Genomic DNA, 17,590 nt, shown 5'->3' on the forward strand with positions numbered 1-17,590 from the left:
CCCATAACACAAGTAGTCAATAATGGGTTGTCGCCATTCCTCTTTCTCGACTTCAGAAACAGCGACAAGATGCTTGGTTTATTTTCTTCACCTTCAACCTCATTTGGCGGCGGTACTACCCATTTTTGGCAGACAGTAACTTGCGCGTGATCAGACAGGGTTAGCGATGAAGCTAGGGCAGCTAAAGCATCCGTCTTTTTGTTTTCTTTCCTTGGCATATGCTAAATAGTCACATCACCGAGCCACCCCATTAATTTTTTAGCGTAATCATGATATGGGCGTAGTTCAGGCTTCTTGACCTCGTAACTACCTAAAAGCTGATTGACCACTAACTGGGAGTCTCCAAAGACTTGCAATTGCAATTGCTTCATATCAACGGCCATTTCAAGCCCAAGTATTAATGTTTGGTACTTAGCAACATTGTTGGAACAGAGTTGTGTCAAGGTGAAGTAGTAGGGCAAGACTTTACCTTGGGAAGTGATAAATACTACGCCAGCACCAGTTCCTCCATGATGTGCAGAACCATCAAAGTACATCTTCCATGGAGGTTGAACTTCAACGACCATTGCATCCTCATCAGGTAGTTCATCGGTTAGTTCCCAGTCATCAGGTATCGGATGATCTGCCAAGAAGTCTGCCAATGCTTGTCCTTTTATAGCCTTTTGAGGGATGTACAAAATCTCAAATTGTTGAAATTGGAGGTACCATCTCGCTAGTCGATCACTAAGAATAGGTTTTGACATCACGAACTTGATGGGATTTGCCTTAGAAACAAGACGAACAGTATGAGCTTGAAAGTAGTGCTTTAACTTTTGAATTGAGAAGACTAGCGCCAAACACAACTTTTCAATTGGCGAATAATTCAGCTCGTTCGGTGTCATCATCCTGCTCAAGTAGTAAAGAGAGTTTTCTTTCCCTTCACTATTTTCTTGGGCCAACGATGCTCCAACGGACCTTTCTTGTGCCGCAGCGTATAGTATCAATGGCTTTCCAGGTATAGGGGCTGCTAAAACTGGAGGCTTCATCAAGTAGGATTTAATGCTCTCAAAGGCATTACCGCATGCTTGGTCCCATGTGAAAGGGACACCTTTCTTCATAAGGAGACTGAATGGTTGACACCTCCCAGCTAGGTTCGAGACGAATCTCCTAAGGTACGCTAATTTTCCTTGCAAACTTTTTAATTCATGGATATCCTGAGGCTCAGGCATTTTCAAAATGGCATCCACTTTGGCTTGATCAATTTCGATCCCTCGATGTCGGACAATGAAACCAAGGAACTTTCCAGAAGTAACTCCAAAGGCACATTTCAATGGATTCATCTTAAGTTGGTACCTCCGGAGCAATTCAAATACCATCTTCAAGTCCTTCAAATGGTTTCCCTTCTCTTTTGATTTTACCACCAAGTCGTCAACATAGCATTCGACATTCTTGTGGAGAAGATCATTGAAGATATTCTGCATAGCTCTTTGGTAAGTAGCACCAGCGTTCTTCAAGCCAAAAGGCATTACCTTGTAGCAATAAATACCTTTTAGGGTACGGAATACAGTAAGCTCTTCATCTTTTAGTGCCATGCGTATTTGGTTATAGCCCGACAAACCATCCATGAAAGACATTGCCTCGTAACCAGTAGTAGCATCGATCATCAGCTCTGGAATAGGAAGCGGAAATTCATCTTTCGGACATGCATTGTTGAGATCTCTAAAGTCGACGCACACTCGAATCTGGCCATTCTTCTTCCTTACAGGGACAATACTTGAAACCCATGTTGGGTACTTAACTTCGCAAATAAAGCCAGCTTCGATGAGTTTGTTAACTTCGGTTTCAATCAAGGGAACCAAGTCCGGCCTAAAGCGCCTTTGAGCTTGTTTAACAGGGTGAGCACCATTTTTGACTGCAAGGTGATGGACTGCTACTTTCGGGTCCAAGCTAGGTATCTCTTTGTAACTCCAAGCGAAGACATCCCTGAAATCCTTGAGTAACTCAATATAAGTGCTCGTTCATTAACTTTTAGTAAAGCACTTATGTATATGGGTCTTGGTTCTTCATTGGTACCAAGATTAACTTCTTTTAAGGCATCAACTGTTGTTTTTACTCCTTCTTCAAGTTCAGGTGGAGCATCCTTCGCATCTTCATCTTCTTGAGGGTCCCCATTATTGAAGGATATGTGATAACACAGTGAAATATCCTCCAATTCCGCATTATCCTCTATTGAAGATGGAACGCCATTCTCGACTTGTACAGTAACATGATACGAAGAACCCACACTTTATTCATCCTCGTCACGCTCCTTAGTCATAGTATATGGCTTTACCTTCAGTACTTCTTCACATAAAACCGCAAGTTTTGTTTGTCGCCTCATTCTAGAAGGAACCAAACTTTGGAAATCCTTAGAGATCTCCTGAATTTTGGGTGAAGCAGGTGTTCTTATGCCTTGAAAATTTCTCCGAAACGTGTTCCCTTTATTTAATGGACCCAATCTTTCAAACACGGAGGTCCTCACAGGCGATTTTCCAAGTCGATCAAAGACAGAAGGCCTGTTAGAAGCGGCCGATTCATCTTCTACAATGATATAATTGCTGCTCTCCCTTCTTATTGAGATGCGCACTGGTGACAGTTACTTGTATCCTAAACCTTCACGTGGTTGCCTCGTTGCAGCTTCTGATGGGAGCTTTCCTAACTTTGATGGCTCATCGGGATTGTATCCAGCTTTTGCAAATAGCGTGTAAGCGTTAGGATCAAAACCTTCATTTGTTCGCTTTGTAGGGAGCACCACATTCTGCCAATGATTTTGGGTTACAAACCCTGCAAGCGGCTTCGAGGACAATTTTACTACCTCAATTCGTTTTACCGGAAGAGTTAACTCCTTTAGCGTCTTGGTTTGGAGAGTAGATGATTCGCCCTCGTCTTTCTTCCTTTTGGGGACATATTGGAGCACTTGACTTACTTTCTTGCCATAAGACGCAATACCCCCTTTATGAGATTTATTCACGTTGGCATGTACCTCCTCAGTAACACCCTTGGCTTTACCAATAGTCACCTCAACTCTTTTAGTTATGGGCTCGTCATTCTTACTTTTCATGCCACCATCATCTTTTATCTCCTTCACAATGCGGTTCTTCAAGTAGAACTTCGCATCGGCGAAGTGTGACTCAGCCTCGGTGAATGGCTCATCATCGGCAACTATCTTCTTCTCGACTTCACCCTCATAGTATTTCAAACATTGATGGTAGGTAGACGGAACCACTTTGTTCTCATGTATCCAAGGCCTTCCAAGCAAGACGTTGTATGAAGTCTTTGCATCGATCACATGTAGCCATGCACTTGATTGCATATCTTCAATGGTGATTTCCAGCCTGATCGCGCCTATGGCTCTTTTCCCCCTTTGGTTGAATCCTTGGATCATCACACGACTTTTTGAGAGTTCGTTCATGGGAATACCAAGTTCTTTCACAGTGCGAATTGGCAAAATGTTCACTGAGGATCCTCCATCAACCAAAATTCAATTTACCTTTTCATCGCGCATATAGCCAATCAGGTACAATGGGCGGTTATGAAGAGTGTCACCTAGCAGAAGATCGTCATTTGTAAACGTGACTTTTTCCTTACAAGTATTAACTTCTTGAGGAGTAGACTAGATGAGATTTTCCAAAGATGGTGCCAACGGTAGGACATCATTCTTTTCTTCCCCTTTATCAGCGTTGCAACAAGAGGCCTCAATACCTTCATGGGAAATCTTCGTGCGGAACCAACTTGGTAAGAACTCCTCCAAGGTCACTGGATGTCGTGGCTTTTGAAGATGGTGCACCTCCACTTTTGCTTTTTTCGAATATTTAACCAAATTTCGTTTCCTTGGTCTTTTCACCATCCTTTTCCTTGTTGGTTGTTCTATTGATTCTTTTCGTGGGCTCCTTTTGTGGTGCCTATGATGAGTCACCAATGTCCAACCTTCATCATCATCAGGTTGATTGACTTCAGCTTTGTTGCTCTCTAGTAATTCTTCATCTTTACTTTCTTTAAAACCACATAATTCATCCGGACTGAATGAGCCAAAGGTGATAGAGACTTGGTTTGCGCTTGCTTTCTCATCTTCAAGCACGATCTTCTTTTCGCGAGCCAAGTCCATGACTTTGTCCTTGAAGACAAAGCACTTCTCCAAAGGGTGGCTTACAAGTCGGTGATATTTGCAGTAATTTGGGTCATTTGTTTTCCCAGCTTCACTTGGTCGCTTCATCTCCGGAAGCTCAATGAGATTTAACTCGAGGAGTTCTTCAAAAATGGTCGGCACATCAGAATCCAGGAATGGGTACTCTTTCTCCTGCATTTCTTTTAGAGTCAACTTTCCACTTGGCTTATCTTAAAAAGAAGTGGATTTCATACTCTGCTTCTTGCTCACCTTTGTCGTGAACTTCATAGGCGACGTGTTGACATTCATAGCTTCTTTGCTTTCAGACTTGGGTACGAACTTGCCCCACTTCCTGACTTCTTGCTTGTCATTTCCTTTGCGAGGTTCATAGATGGGTAGCCTTTCATTTCCAGCGGAGGCCATGCTCAATTCCATGTCATGGGCATGAGTTGCAAGTTCTTCAAATGTGCCAAGCTTGATACCTTGCAAGATGTAGCGCAATCCCCAATGCATGCCTTGGATGCACATCTCTATGCCTGAAGCTTCACTAAGCCTGCCTTTGCAGCTGAGGCTTGCATTCCTCCAACGATTGATAAAGTTGATGACTGGTTCCCCCTTTCGTTGGCGAGTATTTGTAAGTTCTATCATACTCACAGTACGTCTCGTAGTATAAAAGCGGTTGAGGAACTCTTGCTCTAGTTGATCCCAGCTATCGATAGATCCAGCCTCGAGGTCCGTGTACCAGTCAAAAGCATTTCCTTTTAACGAGCGGACAAACTGCTTGATGAGGTAATCTTCATAAGTCCCAGCATTGTTGCACATCTCCACGAAGTGCGCAACATGTTGCTTGGGGTTACCTTTACCATCAAACTGTTGAAACTCTGGAGGTTGATAGCCAGCAGGCATCTTCAACATATCGACCCTTGCAGTGTACGACTTTGCATATGTAAAGGAGGATTTGGCAGCAACTTCATATTTGTTCTTAATGGTTCCTTCAATGAACTCTTTCAGTTGATCGATTGGAATCATTCCTTAAGATGAAACAGGGATAGCCTTAGTGGATGTTGCTTGCCTTGGGGGAGAGTCACTCTCTAGAACTTCTGGGAGCTTGCCGGGTGCATGGGTGGATTCTTCTTCCATGAAGATTCCCACCCTGTCTGTTAGCTTATCGATTCTAGCCTCTTGATTTTGCATGCATTTGGTCAAGCCAGCGGTTGCTTCCGTCAAGTTTGCCAACTACTCCTCCACGGATGAAGTATTTGTCACCATGGCTTGCATGATTGTCGTGGACGATGGAGTGTAGCATGGATTTTCACACAGATTGATCCTTGATAGGCTCATGCTATGTGGTGTAAGTGGGGAGGATCCATCACTTGAAGCATCATCATCTTCCTTCACAGCAGAGTGCTTGGATCCGGAGAGGTCAAGCAGAGCAAGAGTTTTCTTGATCTTTTCAGCAACATCGCTTGCTCCTTCAGATACGTTTGTGGAAGATCTTACTCCTTTTGAGGATGAAGATCAAAAAATAGGGGTTGACGCGGACGACACTTGGGGTGCTTGTTATCCTAAAGAGCTTGCTTTGCTCCTCGTAACTGATCCGAAGCTTCCAAAGGTAACATCGAGGATGCTTTCCACATCAGCATAGAACCTGGAGTTAGCAGTCTTGGTGGAAGTTGAACCGGAGTTGATTCTCTTTGAAGCCATTTTAGCGTTCTTGGATTTTGATTGTTGGAGAGAAGAGATGAGAGGCAAAGATGGTCCCACTGGGCGTGCCAAAATTTGTAACAACTAAAATTTCATTCCTGAAAATAATAATCAAGACAAGAAATATAGCGACAAAAAAAAAGTGTTTGTATTTCAATAATTTACGCGGGTTACAATCTTTGAACAATCTTAAGTTTAAAAGATGTAATCCTCTGATTCTTCTCCTCACGACCATCAATTCGAGAGCTTCGCTTGTTCTTGAATTGATGGACCACTTGTTGTTGGGATTTGACCACGAATACGGAGTTAAGCTTTGATCACAAACGTGGAGGATGGAAAACTTGCGGCTCACCCCTTGGAGACAACGATTTCTTGCTATGCGGAAGACTTGTGAATCACCACTGTGGAGGAGAGCTTCAATATCTATCCTTTTTCCTGTTCCTTTGGCCTTATGGAGACCCCCTATTTATAGTTGCAGGGGAAGGAACTTGTGATAAATACATATCTTTTTCCTCCAATTTGATTGGCCAACTTGAGTCATCAAACCTATCACTAAAGCTATGTGATAAGCTTGCACATAATTGGTTGAACCATGTCATTTGAATATTTGGCGATATTTGATTGGTCCTTACATTTGACTTGGCATGTACATCACTTATGCGCTTGACATGATTTTAGTGGCCTTTGATTTGACTTGGCGTGTCATGTCATTTGACACGTGACATGGATTTTGGGCTTATCATTTGAAGTCCAACAAGATGAACTAGCCCCATTAACTAAATTCAATTATTCTAGCCCGTAATCATTGTTTGAGCTGATACGTCTTTGAATTTATCATGTGGTCCAAATAATTTAATGGACTCAAACTCAAATAAAATCCAATCGTTTACATGTGCATTTTGGCATGACCTTGAAAATGAAAGTAAAAGAACCTTGTTTATAACTTTATAATGATTGGTTTGGGAGTAAACTACAGCTTTATATGACATAGTAGAGTAGTATACCAATTTTGAAATTGAAGTTTGGTCATCTCAGAAATATACGTGCTGACAAATTTGCCAGCAAAAAAACTTTAAGACGTCAACAGCCATTAGAAATTAAAATATTCCTGAATTTATTCAAATGTTTTGGAAGCTGGACCGTTGACCTGCATGTGAACATTGATTTTTTCATTTAAGTAGTACTCCCTCCTGTCCACTTTCAGTAATTTTTTGGTTATTTTTTTGTGGTCCATAATATTTGATTTTTTCAAATATCAAGAACGAATTAATTTCTTTTTTTTTTAAAATTGTCTTTGAAGTAAAAAGCTTGAGAGTATTTGTTGTATTTTCAATAAACAAATTAAGGTTAATATGATCAATTATATTATTAATTAATGCTAAAAGGTGTATCCTTTAATATGTGTGAAAACAGCTACAAAAGTCACTTAAAATGGACCGAAGGGAGCAATACACATTATTGTTTCTTTTCTTATTTGGTTGGAACTTGAAATTTGTAACAAACAATTGCTTAGTATCGAATTTTGCTGAAAGCATTTAACAATTCTAATCTTGCTCGTAGACTGTACTCCCTCCGGTCCAAAATAAGTGATTTTTAGCTGTTTTCATATAGATTAAGAAATCCACCTTTTAACATTAATTAGCAATGAAATTGACCATATTAACATTTACTATCTCTTCACATAAATACTCCTAACACATACTCCAGCATTATTTACTCCAAGGGCAATGTAGAAAAAAAATAATTATTCTTGAAATCTGGAAAAATTACTTATTTTGAACAAAAAAAAAAGGTCAAAAAATTATTTATTTTGGACCGGAGGGAGTATGACATAAAATGAAAGAAGATTAGCTGAATTTATTTTATTCCATTGAGAATATCAAACTCCATTCATCTCGTTTTATAGTACGGTGTGACGGATTATGGAATTCGAGATATTACTTTTAGATTTTATATTAATGATAGTGAAGAATATTTAAGCAACAATAAAAATTAAATTTAAAATTAAACATTTGATTAGAGTTACTGAATAGAATTGAATTCCTATAAAGTTATGTGGGTACATTAAATAAGTTGTAGAATGACGTGAAACACGTGGGACGTTACAAATTTAACGAGCTCTTTTAATGAATAATGTTAAGCACTTGTATTCCAAAATTAAAATTTATGATATATTGGCTAATTACTAAATAGCAGTCCTTTAGAGTGGCTACTTGGTGTCATTTCTATGAGTTTGCATTTGCTGGTTTGACAGCCTTTCGGACAAAGTTTTATTTGGGCCTAATTGAGCTTTGGTGGCCCATTTCACCAATAGTTCTTCATTCTTCTAATTTTAAAAAAAAATAAATTGGAAGATATGAAAGCAAGAAGAGAAGACAGTAAAAACCGAACCCACACCTTTTATATGGAAGATTCATTCTTCTATCACAAGAATATAAATTTTAATCGTGAAAACATGACACAAGAACTAAAACACAATAGGCCATATATGATGTAAAGAAGAATTTTTCTTAATTGCATTTGTCTACGTGTAAGAAGTAAAAAATACAAATCTAGCAATGACCAAATCTTGGAACAAAGGTGCAAGGTATTTTATGAGCCAAAAATCATTTACATCTATTCAATGGAATGTCTCTCAATTAAAAATAAAAATTCTTTGTTCGAAAACATCTTCACTTCAACCCTAAATTTAAATAAGGGAGTTATTTTCTTTGACGTGGCCATTTTTCCCAGCTAGAAGTGGTGCAGTGGTATCTTTATCTTTAACCTGAGATGACAACAAAAACACAAATTTTAGAATGAATAAGGTACAATGATTTATAGCACAAAGTACAACATCTTCAAATTGTTACGAGAAGAAGGAGGGCTAAGTGCACAAAGTATTATCACTTTTAGCCTGAGCCAGAAACTATTTATATCTGATAGCCGAAATTATGTATAAAGTTTGTATAATTTTTGTATATAACATACATAATGTATATATATACAAAAAAATATACAAATTTTATATAATTCTTTGGCAATTATTTTTACAGCGGCTATACAATGTCATTTTTCCACAACCATTCTTACGGCTGCTATTTAGGAATTAGCCAATATTTATTTTGTCATGAAATTTTGAATAAAAAATCTTAATTTCAAGATAATTCAGGACAATTGTGTCCCAAAAAATTGAACTGAAAAACTGAAATTCATGACGTATTGGCTAATTCCTAAATAGCAACTCTTTAGAGTGGCTACTTGACTAAGAAGAGAAAGATGGGGGTGGGGGATGGGGGGTGGGGAGAATCTTACTTGAGTCATAGAAGAAAGGTCTCCAACTTGTTTCCTTTTGGTTTCATTGACACAAAAATAGGAATACAATCCCATACCAACAATGGCAATAAGAATTCCAATAATGTTCCTTGAAGTGAAAGGATCATGTAGCAATGTATAACCAAAGGCTAAAACCAAACATGTTTTAAGGTGGCCTAACACTTGATATGTAACTGGTGATGTCTTTCCAATTACTAAAAATGTGCTGAAATTCACTGATACAGCAATCAAACACGACAACAATATAAATCCCTGCATTTGAGTTACACATTGTTAAAATTTTGTGACAAGACAATAGGTGTTAATTTAAGAATATAATGTGATTAGTGTTTTTTCTTACCATAACAATAGGAGAATATTTGTAGGCGAAAACACTCTGTTTGGTAAGGAATTGATCCACCACAGGCCCTGATACAAATAGAATAGCTGCTTGGAAAGGGGCTGATTGATACAACAATTGAGTTGATGAGATGTTGAGCCTCTTTTGTATTGTGTTGGTCAGCTGAATTGGAGGGTTAAGTGAAATTATAAACAATAATAATTGAGTTTATCTTTTATACGCTGACATTGTAAGCGGAAGGAGGGTCATCGGCCCCGGTAACTTCGGAAAAAAGGTGTGTATATATAGTGACCCTCGGACTATAACACGTTAGTAAAATAGGCGATCATGAAAAGGATACAATTTGTCCAACACAAGTTGTAACAATGGCGAGAAGGGAGAGAATTGTTCCAACAAAATTGAGCTGAAGATCAGTAATGGAGGCATAGCCAACTCCGATCAGCAGAACGAACAAAGCAAATTTAATATTCCGGCTGCAAATATATGTGTAACAGACAATAATTATTAGTGAATCAACAAGCCCCTACTTCTGTATTTTAATTTGCGAATTAATTAAAATATAGAATAATGGATTACCTGAATTGCTTTTTCAAGAAAATGGTTTCTAATAGTACGGTAAAAGGTATAATTGCTAGTTTTGTCATCTGCAAAATACAATATAACAGCATACAGACAAACGTTAGCGCCTATTTTATAAATAATGTAGCTCATCCGCATGCTCAGTTGTATACAGAAGGGATTCAAAATTTTGAGTTATAATATATATATATATATATATTAGAAATAGCAAAATTAACTCACTTTTTGGTAATACGCCTAAGTTTAGACAGGTTTATGACCCATTTTTGTTAAGTTGACCCAATTGAATCCAGAATGACCCATCAAACTATTTGATCAGATAGTTAACTCAGCAGGTCAAAATGCAGCAACCATATCAAAAATATAAAAAATCAAATTTGGAGATTGAGAAATATGTAATTTTGTAAGAACTTTAGATAACAAATTATTTAAGCAAAATACATTAGTTTTTTTGAGCAAATAAAGTACATTAGTATGTGTGGGGTCATATTGGACGGATTAGATTATGACCATTATTTGATTCATCTTGACTCAACCAAATATCAGGCAAGTTGGGTCATGATTTGTTTATTGATTTGACTTGTTTTGACCTAATTCTCGCTCATTCGCCACCTCTAAATTTGTGTATCACATGCACACACTCAAAAAACATTTTAAAAATATGTAGTAATAGTTTGACATTGATTTATACCTGATAGAAGCCAATGGAATTAAAGCCAAGGCTAAGGTTGAGAAAGCCAATGGATACACCATTTAAGATACCAAAAAGCATCACAGTCTTCATATCAATAGGCTTGTTTTCAAAGAAATTGAATTTCAGTGCCACGTGGAGTGTGCAATATGTCACCATTAGATGCCAACTTGTTAATGTTGTGGCTATAATCAAAAAAATAAATATACACATTACTAATCTTGAAATAATAAATAACTGAATCTTGAATATAATATTCAAAGTTTGGTAAGTACTATGATAAGATCTTATATTACATTTTTTTTATTGATTAAAATTCTACCAAATGCCAAAAGTGTAAGTTAGAGGAAAATGAAATATTACCAAAGGGAAAACCAAGATTACTCATCAAAGCTTTGTTGCAAATAACAATAGAAACTGAAGATGCCACAGATAGGAACAGTGCTCCCACCACACCCAACTGAAAGCTAGTCATTTCTCCCATCTTCATCAATCAAAAGAAACACAAAATATTAGAAGAACAACAACAATAACATACCTAACAATAACATACCTAGTGTAATCTTATATAATGGGGTTTGGGGAGCGTCATCGAATGTACGCAGACCTTAACCTCTACTGTGTAGAGGTAGAGAGACTGTCTCCAATGAACCCTCGACTCAAAAAACATATAAGCATAACAGTAATGGAAAAAAAACGATAGTACTGTAGAAGCCACAAAAAAAAACAGTAACAACAACAAAATAATAATAAGATGACCGAAACGAAAGAAATAACAGGTAATAGTCGAAAAAAATCACCTTATGATCTTTTTCTATCTTTGATTAATATGAAAAACAATTGGTCAATTTAACACACTCTAAAAATATGCCTTAATTATATTACTCTTAAAAACTATTCTTTTGGGAAAAGGTGGATGAACCGAAGTATCTGACGAAGTCATAATAAAAACAAGAACATGAACTCTCAAAACATTTATATAAGGTAATAATATTAATATATGTTAGGCAAAAGGAAATAATTTCTGTGTCTTAGCACTATGTATGCATGTTTGACGATTTCAACTTAACCTTAACTATGACTAAATATCTTTAACACCGAAGAGCCAAACTCAAAGTTGGCCGGAAATGCCCATTTTTCTGGCTAAAGCAAATCTTCGTGCTAATCTTTTATCAATAAAACCTTTACCTTATTAAAAAAAAATGTTCGTGCTAATCTTAACTTTACAAATTGTCAGTTTCTGTCTTAACAAACAAAATGTGTACGTGCATAACGCGATCAAAATTAACACAATAAAAAGATTAAAACAAAATCAAGAAATTAAGACATTGTAGATATATATGTACCTCTTCAAATAATGATGGCGATTACACAAATAAAGTTAAGCTCCTACAGCTCCACAAATGAAATTTTAAGAACTTAGAGAGATGATGAATGTGGGTTTTTCTTTGTTTGGGTGTGGGTTTTTTTGAAGGGGGAAAGGAAGAGCTTTGTGGCTTGAATGAGAATGTAGAAGAAAAAATGCAAGCCTTTATTTACAACTTATGTGGAGTGTGGTTGGTGCTAACGTCGTTAATTTTAGCTGTGGTTGGTCTTCAAGGCCTAACGGTTGATGAACATCTTTAAACATATTATAGTATTCGAGCAGCTTGCGCGTATCTCGACTAATTTACTGGTAACTGCTACTCTCTACCAGCACAAATATCAAATAGCTTTGTCGATCCATCGAGGTTCAAACAGATGGAAAGAAATAACCTATTTTTTTTGTCTACAATGGCATTTTTAAATAAATTTTTACACATTAATTAGCATATTACTAATTTTACTTATTATTAATAGTTATATATAGTTATTTTTTAAAATTTAATATATAAATATTATCATACACTAACAATGTATAAAAATTGAACCCCTTCTTGATACCTTGTATATTACAGTATGCGAACAGTTTATGCGTTTTTCGATTAAATTTATCAGTAATTGCTACCTTCTACCAGCACAAATAACAAATAACTTTGTCGATCCACCAAAATTTAAACAGATGGGAAGAAACAATCTTATAGTTTTTGTGTCCACTAGCACTTCTAAATAGATTTTTACACAATCAATATAATTTGCATGTCTTATTAATTAGCAGATTACTAATTCTACTAATTATTGTTAATAATTTTATATACTTATTATTTAAAATTTAAAATAATATAAAAGTTATTGTACTGACAATGTATAGAAGTTGAACCCTTTCTAAAGTCGAAGCTAAACGACTAATATAAGCAAACCTATTTGACTGACTTTAGGTTACAAATATTCTTATTAAGCTAAAGCCCCAAGATATTGGACTAATCATTCACAGAACAAAGCAAGAAATAACTTATTTTTAAATAAAACATGCATTTCTCTTTCCCTTTTCCTAATTCTGACATTTTAGCTAATACATGTACTTACGTTTACTAAAAATCTACATAGATCTCCTAACAAGAAACATAATAATTGACATGACAACGGGCGTGGTTTTATTATATGTTTCATTTAAACCTAATCACGAATCAAATATGGAGTTTAATTAGTCGAATATTAACCAACAATGTAATAATCGCGAATCCTTAATGATTTTTCCTTTCTTAATTACACTGAGAGAGTGAGATTTTGATAATATTTTAAAGAATTGTTGGCTCACCTAATTAAGAGATAAATAAACTTGTCTTAATACAGAAGCCAGAAAGGTGAAGTGAACATTTCATATGTGACAATGTACCTGCCAATACTAGCAAAAACCGTTGGCACTAAACCAAATGTGTTTGGTGAGAATATAAGACTTTAATTTTACTCCAAATATGATGAATCTACAACCATGCGTTCTATATAAAATGGAAAATAATGTGTAAAAATCCTATAAAAATAAGATTATTGATAAATTCATTTTATTTAATAATAGAAAAGATTCTACATGCGTTTCTCAGCTCATTTCATTTGTATTCTGCACTTCTTACAAATGACAATTCTATTTCTTGAGAAATAAGGGATCATTATATTTTGAGGGTTTAATTTCAATGTAGGCTAGCACTCTCTGTGTGTGTGTAAAGGTTGATGTGATTGATTAGGTCCATAATTAATTTCATATTTTAGTCAATGCCTTCAAGCTTCTGGAAGTATTATAAGCTGTCTTGTGTATGTCAATCCCTTTAATTGAAGGAAATTTATTACTTTTAATATTTGTTGATCATGAGATGATTTATGTTGTTTATGTCAAGTTTATCACAGAGAATCGATCATGGAGGTTTTGAGCTAAGAGTTTCTTCTTTCTTACCGAAGAGAAAACATGAATTATAGTGTGTATATCAACTCTTACTCTACTGCTATATAGCTAACTAACCGACTAACCACTAGGTAGTTACTAACTTCTAATTATTACACATACACTTATTACTTTAAGTTAACTATACACTACTACCCTACTTCACTCTTGCTATTCTCAACACTCTCCCTCAAGCTGGAGAGTGCGAACACATTCAGCAATCCCAACTTGGAAACTAAATATTTATGATGCTGTCTTCCAAGCCCTTTGGTCAAAATGTCTGCTTGTTGCTCCCCAGATTGTGTGTACTATGGCACTATATCTTCTTTCTGCACTTTCTCCCTTATGAAATGACAATCTATCTCAATATGTTTTGTTCGTTCATGATAGACTGGATTCTTAGCAATTTGAATTGTTGCCTTGTTATTACATAATAACTCAATTGGTAGCTTCAATTTTATCCCCAGTTCTTCATATAATCTGATCAATCATATTATTTATGATATTACTGAAGCCATGCTCCTGTACTCAGCTTCAGCTGAGCTCTTGGACACTGTTGTTTGCTTCTTGGACTTCCAAGATATTAAGGATTCCCCATACTTCACTAAATACCCTGTCACTGATCTCCTGGTATTTGGACATGAGGCCCAATCTGCATCACAGTATGCCTTGCTTTTTTTTGCTGGTTTGCTTGACAGTAGCACTTCCAATCCAGGTTCTCTCTTCCTAACAATTCTCATGGATGCTTTCATACGAGACCTTTTTAGGTGCTGCAGAAAATTGGCTCAATGTTTGAATAGCAAAGCTTATATCTGGCCTAGTCATTATAAGATACAACATTTTGCTTATTAGTCATTGATAAGCTTCTATATCATCCAATGGTGCATCACTTTTGTGTCTAACAGGATCATTGTGAGCACCTAATTTTTGACAACATTTAATTTTTTGTCACTTCTTCTATGTAAATATTTTAGGGGTTTTAACCTACAATATTTAGCTTTGTTACACTTTTTATTATAGGTTAAAAATACAAAATTTTAGAAGGTGAATTATTACTATTAATATTATTTTATTTTTTATTTTTAAATAATAAAAAAAATTCGAAAAATATTAATTATTTTTAAATTTTCGGGAGAGATTTAAAAAAATAATAAAAGAGAAGTATGGAATTAAAAAAATAAAAGTAAAAGTAGGTGAAATTCTCTTTTAAAAAAGTAAAAGAAAGTGGAAAATTAAAAAAAATAAAAGTAAAGTTTTGTGGAAATTTTAAAAAATAAAAAATAAAAGAAAGTTGGAATTAAAAAATAAATATAAAGGTAGCTGAAAATTTAAAAAATTTAAAGTAAATAAAGTAGAATTTTTTAAAAAGAAAAGCAAAACAAAGTGGATTATTTTTTTAAGAAAACTAAAATAAGTGGAATTCTCTTTTAAAAAGTAAAAAAAAAAAAGTGGGATTTTAAATAAGATAAAAGTAATTAAAGTTGGAATTTAAAAAATAAAAGTAAAGAAAGATGGGAATTCTTTTTATAAAAAAAAGAAAAGAAAAGCAAAATGTAAGTGAGATTTCTTTTAAATAAAAAAAGATAAAATAATTTAAAAAAATCTGAAATTTTCGAAAATTCTCCTATAAATAGAAGAGTAATATTTGAAGAAGAAGAGAGAGGAAAGTAGAGAGAAAACATATTTTCTTCTTCTATGCAAAAATAGAATTTTTACTATTTTCATTCTTTCTTCCTATTTCTTTCAAAAAAAGATCAATTCATTATCTTGTTTAAGATAAAAAAAAAAATTAGCTCTTTAAATACCTCAAAATTAGCCCCAAAATAACCATAAGAATTCGTGGCATGAACCCATTTTCCTTTGAGTTTTAGTTACAGTCAAGTAACGAAATTCAATCCGTCGAGGTTGTCGGTTCAAAGTTCAGTGAATAGCTTGTTGTGTTCAACTCAATTTGGAGTTTTATATTTGAAAAATATTGAGCAAAGGTCCATTCTAATCTTTGCCATTTTTGTGTACTTGCATGAATAAATTTACACTATACTTAATGAATATTGTTCTATTTAAATTGTGTTTTGCAAGTTATATGTTAAGTTGTATTATTCTTTGAATATTTTCATGTTATCCTTATTAATAATAAAAAAATTTAAAAAGATATATTCATTGATTGGGTTATATATTATATAATCATCCATTGTGGCCACATTAATATGATTTTGTATGTTTTGATTTACTCTCCGATTTTAAATGTTGCCCTCTTTTCATTTTATGTTTTGGGATGCTCTACATATTTGTTAGGAAATGTTTTAAATATTCATGATTTTTTTTTCTTTTTGTTTGTTAGTTGAAATGCAAAAATAATTACAGAAGTTTAAATCTATTAGTTTGTGAATATGGAAGATAGATTAATTCCTCTGGAAGTAACCGTGCATTTCTGTATCATATTTTGCTTTTAAGCACATATTTGATCCTTCAATGACTACGCTATTAAATATTTTTATATAAAGGAAGAGAGATTTTTTCTTTTGCACTCTAACTCTTGAGGAGATGGATACAAATGAAGAGAAACAAGTTTTAATATTTCATATTGTCCATCATATCTCCTGAACCAAACGTTGTAGTGTTATTTACAATTGTGTTGCAAGGGTTAAATGTAAATTTAGAATATTGATATGCATAGTGCAGGTTACCATTTATGGCCCTCACAAAACTAGTTAGCTTTTTATAGAAATTTCGAGGTGTGCCATTTAGCTGAATTTTCCATGGCCCTCGCAAACTTTAAAGTGCATAGTTGCTTTAGGCGCGTAATTTAAATTAATTTCCTTAAACTCGGGTGTGCATTTCATGTGACCCAAATCCAAATCTCAACAATGTTAAATAAAATGCGTCATGGACCGCGGGTGCATTTCATGTGGCGTGGTTCAAGACGTGTTTTAGATAATGTTGAATCTTCTTAAAATTAATTAAAAACGGCTAATAAGTTAAAAGTGTACCATAGGTTAAAACATGTATTAAACTCAGATAATAGGCCAATTATAATAGTTTAAGAGACCGTGCTAGAACCACGGAATCCGGGGGTGCCTAACACCTTCCCTCGGGTTAACAGAATTCCTTATTCAGAATTTCTGGTTCGCAGACTTCAAAAGGAAAGTCGAAATTTTCCTCGATTTGGGATTTAAAATAAATCGGTGACTTGGAACACCAAATAAACGATCCCAAGTGGCGACTCTGAAAATCAAATAAATAATCTCATTTCGAATAATGTTACTTTAATTGAAAAAACTCTATTATATTCCCTCTGGTGTGTAAAAAGGAGGTGTGACAGCTCTGGCGACTCTGCTGGGGAAACCCCAGAACTTTAGTTCGGAGTTTAAGAATTCGAGCTTAGAATAACTGTTGTAGTTGGCTTGTTTTATCTGATTTTTTTTATGTTGGGCCTAATGTGCTAATTGTCACTTTCTACTGCTTTGATATTGTTTGAACGGTATATAAATTGCTACGAAAGCTTTCTTCTCTCTGAGTCTTCTAAATCATCCGGGAAGTGTG

The 17,590-nt window shown here is 35.2% G+C and overlaps 2 protein-coding genes across 2 annotated transcripts; both read right to left on the reverse strand.

Annotated features, from left to right (window-relative positions):
* Positions 1-221: 221 nt before the first annotated feature.
* LOC138881681 (uncharacterized) lies at positions 222-3,430 on the reverse strand. The gene is made up of 4 exons (XM_070161931.1): positions 2,632-3,430; positions 1,959-2,232; positions 1,353-1,845; positions 222-659 (listed from the first exon to the last, which is right to left on the reverse strand). Exons 1-4 carry the CDS (start codon positions 3,428-3,430, stop codon positions 222-224), a joined length of 2,004 nt encoding a protein of 667 aa, XP_070018032.1.
* A 4,886-nt stretch (positions 3,431-8,316) lies between these two features.
* Positions 8,317-12,255, reverse strand: LOC104232227 (UDP-xylose transporter 1-like). Its single transcript, XM_009785370.2, has 8 exons — positions 12,099-12,255; positions 11,116-11,236; positions 10,753-10,937; positions 10,059-10,126; positions 9,823-9,955; positions 9,483-9,644; positions 9,122-9,394; positions 8,317-8,594 (listed from the first exon to the last, which is right to left on the reverse strand). Exons 2-8 carry the CDS (start codon positions 11,234-11,236, stop codon positions 8,517-8,519), a joined length of 1,020 nt encoding a protein of 339 aa, XP_009783672.1. The 5' UTR covers positions 12,099-12,255; the 3' UTR covers positions 8,317-8,516.
* Between the last annotated feature and the right edge of the window lie 5,335 nt (positions 12,256-17,590).

This window comes from Nicotiana sylvestris, chromosome 11, assembly GCF_000393655.2.
Source record: "Nicotiana sylvestris chromosome 11, ASM39365v2, whole genome shotgun sequence".
Classification (NCBI taxonomy): Eukaryota; Viridiplantae; Streptophyta; class Magnoliopsida; order Solanales; family Solanaceae; genus Nicotiana; species Nicotiana sylvestris.